Source organism: Ostrea edulis, chromosome 4 (assembly GCF_947568905.1).
Source record: "Ostrea edulis chromosome 4, xbOstEdul1.1, whole genome shotgun sequence".
NCBI classification, from domain to species: Eukaryota; Metazoa; Mollusca; class Bivalvia; order Ostreida; family Ostreidae; genus Ostrea; species Ostrea edulis.
The window spans coordinates 89086872-89095980 of record NC_079167.1 but is presented as its reverse complement, the minus strand read 5'-3'; the positions used below and the strand labels follow the sequence as shown (position 1 = coordinate 89095980).

General features: G+C 35.0%; 2 protein-coding genes and 1 pseudogene across 5 annotated transcripts in view; 2 read left to right on the top strand and 1 right to left on the bottom strand.

Annotated features, from left to right (window-relative positions):
* Window positions 1-2750, top strand: part of LOC125668307 (uncharacterized) — a 15039-nt pseudogene extending 12289 nt beyond the window's left edge.
* Window positions 2751-3076: 326 nt separating this feature from the next.
* Window positions 3077-7552, bottom strand: LOC125668312 (putative ATP synthase subunit f, mitochondrial). The gene is made up of 4 exons (XM_048902283.2): window positions 7330-7552; window positions 4473-4571; window positions 4135-4251; window positions 3077-3179 (listed from the first exon to the last, which is right to left on the bottom strand). Exons 1-4 carry the CDS (start codon window positions 7430-7432, stop codon window positions 3151-3153), a joined length of 348 nt encoding a protein of 115 aa, XP_048758240.2. The 5' UTR covers window positions 7433-7552; the 3' UTR covers window positions 3077-3150.
* Window positions 7553-7656: 104 nt separating this feature from the next.
* The window catches only part of LOC125668309 (uncharacterized), a 6523-nt gene continuing 5070 nt past the window's right edge, over window positions 7657-9109 (top strand). For 3 of the 4 annotated variants that reach the window (XM_048902279.2, XM_056164224.1, XM_056164223.1), the window contains exon 1: window positions 7671-7813. The gene's annotated coding sequence lies outside the window, so the exon portion shown is untranslated. Of the gene's footprint in view, window positions 7814-9109 lie in introns of all 4 variants that reach the window. The other variant, XM_048902278.2, reaches the window with a different exon arrangement.

The following is a 9109-nucleotide window of genomic DNA, read 5'->3' as shown; positions in this document are numbered from 1 at the left end:
ACTCCATCGCATGGGTTCAACACCATTCCATGGAGCTTAAAAACATTCTACAATTTAAACGGTAAACCCGTAGAATGGGTTGACAATGCCTATTCTATACTTGGCAACGAAGGTATAGTTGGTTTGAACTGTTTCATGCAGCATGGTGCCTCTGGGGCTCCTGGGATCGCCATGACAAATCGTGGATTAGCACTGGCCGTCATGCTTCAGGGCGGACTGCCGAAATTTTTCATGGACATTGGACATTTCACTGAGCAAATTCCGTTAGAGCAAAGGATTGAATATGGAATCACTATGGATGTCATTAGACTGGATCTTCTGCAAGAACGACCGGACTTATGTGAAGATGTGTTTGGACCCAATTATGGCTTTTAAGTTATAAATCTCATAGAATCTGAAAGACGTAGATGTTTGAATTACCTGGTATGTCGAATTATTGTAAGAAGAAAATAAGCGTAAATGTCATGAGATGAAGGTGCAAATTGTTTTTCAAGGTCGAAGTTGTAGTATTATTTACTAGGAAAAGCTTGTAGGCAGAATACAGACCGAGCTATTGGAGCTAGGATCTTACAGCCTGGTACATTTAATCATGATGATGATAGGAAGATGCCTAATGTTTTTCAAGGTCAAAGTATCAGTTAATAGAAAAACCTTGTAGACAGAGTACAGACCGAACCATTGGAGCTAGGGTCTTGCAACTTGGTACATTTTGAAATCACCATGATGAAAGGAAGATGTGTATGGTTTTTCAAGATCAAAGGTCAAGGTCGTAATATCCGTTAATAAGAAAACCCTGTAGCCAGAATACAAACCGAACTATTAGGGCAAGGACCGTCAAACTTGGTACACATACTCATGTCAAGTGGCGGATGCCTTTTGTTCTTCAAGGTCAAAGTCGTAGTATCACTTAGTAGGAAAAACCTTGTAGGCAATATACAGACCAGACTGCTGAAGCTAGGACCGTCAAACTTTATACACGTACACCTTATGCCAAGTGGAGGTTGCCTATTGTTTCTCAAGGTCAAAGGTCTAGGTCGTAATATCACTTAGTAGAAAAATTTTTTAGTTTTCAAGATTTTTTTTCCATTATGAATACTGGTATGTCCAGAAATTTTGTCAGAACCTCCCTCTCAGAGAGAAATACATAATCAGTTCACATTTCAACTTGATTGGTGCATCGTGACCTACTTTAGGGCTAAAACGAGGTCAAATAGTTTTCTGGATTTTTCTCATCATGGATACAGATATTGCACTGAAGGTCTAAAGGGCATATGTTGTACGTTTACAGTTCTCTTGTTAAAACCTAATTTCGCACAAAAAGTCCTTGCAATAAGGGAACTCAAGTATGTTAAATAAAGGGTAATGATTCCTTCCAAGTGGGGATGATTGGGAAATAATGCAGTTAAAGTACTTGTTTATAAAATATTCTTCTCAAGAACAACTCTACCAATTTTTTAAAATTAAAACTTGTACTTGAAAGGTTCTTTAATGAATTAATATTTAATTTGTTCAACTATGACCCCCCTGGGATCAGGGCGAGAGCACAGTAGGAATTGGAAGTTTTTTTTTACCAATATATTGGGTAAAAACGCAAGGCTAATTAATTTGTCAAATTATTATGCAAGCATCTTCATGAAGTATAGATTGAAATTAATTGTTTAAACTATGGCCTCCAATTAAGATAAGGTTAGGATAACAGTTGGGGCTTTAAGTTTACATTGGAATAAATAATTTTAAAAAAAATTATATCTAAAGATTTGGTACAATATGTACATACCTTCATGTAGAGAAGTTCCTGTGGGGATCTGGGTAAAAATAGGTCCTCAGCACATGTACACCTTGCTTGTCATAAATGGAGTGGACCTTTGGATGAGATAAAAAAAAAACAACCGAGGCCTCGTGTCACAGTAAAGGTCCCTCCCTGCTCAAAGGCTGTATGCATCCAGCATATGCCTAATTTTGCAGCCCTTCACCGGCAATGGCGACATCCCCAGGAGTGAAAATTCTTGAGAGGGACGTTAAACAAATATATCATCATTCATGTAGTGTAGATTAAAGTTTTTAAGTTTTACATTGAAATATTGAGAATTTTGGGTTTTTTTTTAAACATTTTATTTCAAGAATCAGAACAAAAGCTGCAAGTATAGTCATAGATTCAGATTTGTTCACAACACGACTGTGAAGCTACAATAGAGGTTTAAAGAGCATCTGTATATTCTGTGACTTTGCATAGCACTGTGGCCAATGAGCCTCTCCTTTTTACTGGGGGAGGGATTATTCTCCAAAATTTTACCCCCAAAGATTTTCCCTTGATATATTACAAATAATACTGCTCAAATCCTCGAAATGCTGCAACTGAAGTTCTTCTACAGCACGACTTCTAACAAATGAAGATTACACCTGAAAACAACACTGTCCCCCCAAGACCTGGCCAGTAAAGCTACAGCCTTAACAGATATTTCTGGTGGGTTTTTAATTTCTACCAGTTGGATTGTTTTAACATACTCAGTTTGTATAATGCTCTTCCTATGTGCAGTATGTTTATAAACCTAAAATACTTCTGATAAAATACTCCAATTCATACCCTTAATTCCTTTCTATTTTTTAATACAATGAATATGTGCGTCTTCTTTTGATATCATTTACAATACAAGCAATTTGATTCTGCATGTAAAATTAGGAACAATGAACATGATCCTCTGATGCAACTGTGTTTTATATATGTTGCTTAATAAACCGAACAAGGTGTTCACATTCTTTGTATGTAGTGTTCCAGGCTTTTAAAAAAAAGAGAGAGAGCACAACTAGGGTTTGTTAGTTGGAACTTGGAGCGAAACTGTAAGAGCAGCCCAAAACAGGAGATATTGGAGGATGCATATGCGAGGCCCTATGAGAAGGAATTAAGTCAAGTCCAGGTTTATATAAACATCCTGGTTACACTTGCATACAGAGCTTTGTCTCTTTCTCCCAAATCTGGCATTTCTATATCTTTACAAGTTTTTTTTTCCTTCTCATTTCAGTCCTAAGTTGTTTCAACTTGTCCAAGTTTTGTAAGAATTGAAAACAAAACAAAACAAACACTAGAAATTTATTTGTACATGTACTGTTTCACTTGTGTAAAGTCTACATAGGATCTCACTCGGTGCTGGCTCAGTGGTATTTGCCGTCATCAAGATGACCTGTAAATAATGGTGTCCAAAATCAGAGTCGAACAGAATGAAGGAAACACATGGTACAACTTTTTATTTCAATAATGCCACATCCTTAATTCATTGAACTTTTCATAAGACTACAACAGGACAGATTTTACATCAAATAATCTTGTCACATTAATAAAAATGATACTTTATAAGTTTAGTTCCTTATTAAATACAAGAGAATGCAGGCCCATGCAGTGTATGTTTGATGACTGATAAAATTTTAGGAGTAATCTGTGGGCAAGATTTATGTTATTCATCTTGCCTGTCCTATTACATTTATTTCAATTTGTCTTATTCTATTCTAAATATTACAGAAAGAAATAACTTTGCCTGATAATATTTGGGAAACTTTGCATTCTGTCTTTCAGTGTCAGCAAGTCGCTCAGACATTGAGAATTTTTTTTAAAAATGCATGTGCTATCTTGCTGACTAACCTTGAGACTCAGAAATGAACATAAAAATTACTCTCACATGGAGTAAAAAATCTTCCGACTTTCCGAGTCTCTTCAATAAGACCAAATTTTAAAATGATACAAAAGAAGCCATTTTTTAATGGATTAGAGACGCATCTGATAAATTGTTAACTGACAAGCAACAATAGCAATAGTACAAGTTAATGCCTCATTCATACGAAGAATTTAATTCGCATTAAATGCAAGTTAATGCGAATTAAATCTGAACTGCATTCACACGGAGAATTCCATGCGCATTAGTTTACTTCGCATTAAATATTACCACTGTGTGAACACTATTTAATTCGAATTAATTCAATGGGCATTATTTTACTTCACATTAAATATAAAGCGAAGTAATATTTAATGCGCATCCGTGTGAACGAGGCATTAGAGTAAATAAGATAACACAGAATTTAAAACTTGGAAGATGAGATACTTCTTCACTAGGGTGACTGTAAGAATAATAAATTGTTACTTACGATCATGATTAAAGCTTCTTAACATTCCTAAGAAAGCAAAGAATAGACCAAAATGGACGAGACCAACTCCCCTGTTCTTGGCACATAGATGCCAAGTCCTCTGGTGCTGATATAACTCTGCAATGATTATGAATTGAAAGGTAAAAAACTCCAAGAATCATTCATTATCTATGAGTGACATTACAAACCATACAATGACCATCACAGTACTATTTTAAAATGTTGAAGAGATGATCAACAGATTTTTTTCCCAACCAATCAGAATCATGATACATGTATCATCTATAGATAAAAAAAAAATGATATCATTGTAAAATACTTATGAAATGTAATAGTACTTCTGGAAATGAATCGAGCTGTCCCTGTTACTGAAGCATCTCTCCTCTTCATCCACGGAATCACTTCGTTTAATTTCAAGGTGAAAAATGGTTTGTCAGCTGAAAGGAAACAAATACCAGATCATATATTTATCTTTATCTTGAGTGGTCAAATTTTTGCAAAGATACATATATATTAATTTGTAAGAAAACCAGCATTAGACAGTTTACATCACTGTAATGTACCTTTCCGTGGGTACCAAAATTTTGACCCTGTGACCTTGATGTTTGACCTACTTTTTGAAAACTTGAACCTTGCTAATAACTTTTGAACAGTAAGTGCTAGAGATATGATATTTCTGATGAGTATTCGTGACAAGACCTTTCCATGGGTATCAAACTTTTTGACCCTGTGACCTTGAACTTGAGTTTGACCTACTTTTTGAAACTTTAACCTTGCCAATAACTTTTAAACAGTAAGTGCTAGAGCTTTGATATTTCACATTAGTATTCTTTGTGACAAGACCTTTCGGTGGGTACTAAATCCTTTTTACCTTGGCATTTGACCTACTTTCAAAAAATTGACATTGGTCACAACTTCTAACATAATGTCTAAATGGTAAATATTAGAGCTTTCATATTACACATGGGCATTTCTTGTGACAAGATCTTTCTACTGGTACCAAGATATTTGTCCTTGTAACCTTGGCCATCTTTGGAATTGGCCATTATCGGGGGCATTTGTGTTTCACAAACACATCTTGTTAACTTGCTCTTTTTTAACACTTTGAAATTGTCAGATTTTCATGATAGGTCTTTGTTTAAGTGACAAATGCACATTAAAGTATGTCATACATGAAAAATCAAATCGGACAAAAACAACGCAAATTGGGAAAAATCAGTAGCTTTGGAGAGGGGAAAGGACATGTATTTGGACTTAAATTGGGTGTAGAAAAATCAGTGTGTGGGCTCGTGAAATTTCCAAACTCACATCATTTAACATGTTATCTGCAGACATAAGAACTTCGGATAAGCATTTCTGTTAGATTTCTTTAACAATTTACACATACAAAACTATGTATCATAGGGCTGGATCAATATATCGATTATCGATATACATCGGTATTTTTTAGCAATACGATAACTGATACAGCGAGTCCCGTATCGTTTGATATATTAAGAGCGGTTATTAACGTATCTTACAGCGAGATTTCATGAACGAGTTAACAAATAAATTTAAAATATACGAACGAGCTATCTAAATGTCATTTGCTCCATGACTGCATACAACACAAACATGTGTCGAAAGTGTGCGCGTGGTGACAATACCGTGGTCTCAGTTTTCAAATATTACATATTTGTAGCTTGAAAAAACCAATTTGAAAGTGTAACGTTTGTGGAACAGAGGTTGGTAAGCTCTGATGGTACAACTAATTTAATAACACATTTGCAATGACATCATAAAGCTAACTGTCAGAAAAATGGCGAGAAATCTATCGATGAATGATGTATGTAGTGATCAGAGTTGAAAGTGATCTGCAGTCGCAATTTTTGTATGAAGAAATATATGAACAAATAAATGAAGTTATAATTCATTTGTGAATATTAATCCTGAAAATAATTTCCTCTGCTGCCTTAGACTTAGAGCGGGAGATATTGTATCAGCAATTTGGGTTCATTTAAAGCCAGAGAATGTGGATGCCCTTGTTTTCATGAAGAGAAAAATATGTTAACAATATTGATAAAAGCAAATATATAATAATTCCATGCAAAATGGTCTTTTATGATAGATTAATTCAAGCTAACACTATATGCAAATGAAACAAAAAGAATAGGTGAAGCTTTATTTTTGTTATTATTTAATCATTTTAATCCTCAAAATTAAGTGTAAATGTACTTATATTGTATCGTCACTATGTATTGCATATCATCTCTTTGTATTGCAATACGTATCGTATCGAAATTTTCCAAACGATACCCAGACCTAATGTATCATACCATAAACAACTGAATTTCCTCTATATATTTAAAGTAAAATTATTTTAATAGTTTGTACATTATGTATTTCTCATTCAAGTTTACTTCATATTTGACAAACTGACCATAGAGGCTCGTCATAAATGTTTTGACACTACCAATTCTATGTTTAAACAGGTTGGGAACACATCCCCTATAGCGAGATATCCTCGCTAAAACGCTATTATCCCTCTTTAGCAAGAAATAAACATAACCATAAACAGGTGTTTTGGCGTCTTTATTGAAAATAATGGCAAATCCCGTGCAACGCTGAATAAGTGCAACACGCACTCAACATGATGCGCATTGTTTCTATGAAATTGACAACATAGTCATGAAATTACATATCAAAGTTGCTGTGTAAGAGGGGAAGCATCTGAAATACAATACACATCGTGAGTGTTTTTGTTTTGATTAATATATTTGCAGAAGTATCAGACATTAGCACTTTTTCTTCTTTTCACGTGAATCACGAAGAGATGTACTCCACGGGTGTTTTTCTCGGTTGTACGGGATATATTTATTCTCGCTAGAGAGGGATAATCGCGTTTTAGCGAGAATATCTCGCTATAGGGTAAGTGTTCCCAACCTGTTAAACAGAGTCCTATGAACTGACAAAAATTCAATCAAAGATTCACTTAGTATATATGACACACATTTATTTAAATCTAATTGAAAGTTGGGTTTAACCTTTAAAGAGACAATAGAAGAATATGTTAAAATGCGTTTGTTTATGACAATAAGGTGTCTAGCTGGATGTTACAGATGCTTTTCTTATAATCTCAATCTAGGCCTATAAATCTGTTGTGTATTTGGCAGTCAGAAAACAGTCTTTTCGACTTAGTATAGCAATAATACGAACGTGTTCCATAGAATCTATCAGCCTGGTATGCGCCATGGATTTTAGGATTATATTCCTTCGGGAATTCACCAAAATTAGACGCAGTTCGTACAGCATTCCCCATGGCGAGTTTATCGTCCTTGCTCCCCGGCGCCGAAGGTCAGCTTGAGTAATCTGTACATTATTATTTCGCACAAAATATATTATTCGGATGCAAAGATTAAGTACTTCTTATCTTCTGTTCAATATCTTTATCGTAAGAGTAGCTATATTCATTTACTCAAACAGAAAATTGTTGTACTTTTACATGTAAAAAACAAAACACGACTTATTCTATGTATGCATGACGGATTTATAAAAGAAGGGTTAGATAACTCTACGTAGCAGTTGCGACTGTAGACATTTCACAACTAATTAGTAACAGACACTCGATCTTGATGGTGCGGTTCCTTATAAAAGTTGATGCAAAGCTTATCGATTCAACTTGCAATGGCATCTGGAAATGGTAATTTGTATTTCAGTATTGTAAATCAGGTATACTTGTCATTTATTAGGCCTCATATGATGTGTCATTATCATAATCATTATGTGCAATGGTGTTGATCTCGGCTAGATTCGGCTTCTTCTTCTGGTCAAGTGAAGAAACATCTAATATTCTTGTTCTCTACCCGAGGAGGTGAACGTCTTTGTACAGTGCTGGGTAAAAACAACGAAGGCTAAAAAGTAAAAACTGCATAACACATTGAGGTAATGATAAGTTGGGTCTTGAAATTGTCCAGGGTATTGTTCTCTACTCCTCCTTCTGGTAATCTGTTCCAAAGCTTGAGAGCAGTCAGGGGAGAGAAGGAGATCTTGTACACAAAGGTTCTGGTGTGTGGTACAAGGAAGCGGATATAGTGAGAACTTTGGTTCACAGGGTTGACTTATGAAGTCTGTGTGAAGGTCCTCCATGTTATATATTTTCCTGTATCTTACCGCTGCAAATCTTTAATATTATCACTGGTTTACTTTGATCACGTGAAGACCACATTTATCCCATACACTGAGTCTATATACACGGTTCATATAAACGAGTTGTTTCCCTTGCCATGTTTACTTTGGTGTCAAAGTGGTGGACTGCTCACTAATACAGCTGAAAACTTAGGTCAAAGAAACAAATTTCCAACTGTTGAAACTGAATGCAGACACTTGGTCTAACATTGAATGCAAATAAGTAAGCTACGGAGTTTTCACATCATTTGTGTGTGATGTCATGTATCATTCAGATCTCAGTGCACATCCTACACAATAGCTCATTATCCAACAAGTTTTATATCTCATGCATTTATGGTATTTGAAAAAGGCAGTTGATAAGATATATTTGTTACATGGTTTGTAGTTGACCTAATATGGTTTACACTAGTGATGAAATGATTGTCATTTTTGGCTCTTCGATTCCGATTATCGATTCTGTTTTTCATAATGGATTGTCACCTGTACACTAATTAATATCTAATCCGAGATTCATGTGACTTACTAGTAATCCTGTTTTTATATCGAGACATGTGTGGGGGAGAGTGGAAATTCAGTGACACCAGCTAGTGTGTATGCTGCACATATCCATAAAACTAAATAGAAATAACACCCAAAGTAATAAATGTTTATTAACTACATGTAAATACCAATTATATTGATCTATACAGTTCTTCCGATTATGACCGATTATTGATTATGAAATGTTTCCGATTTTTCAACACTAGTTTACACATGGTCAGTAAATTCCATATGGGGCGAGAGAAAACCATATAACGGATAGTATTAT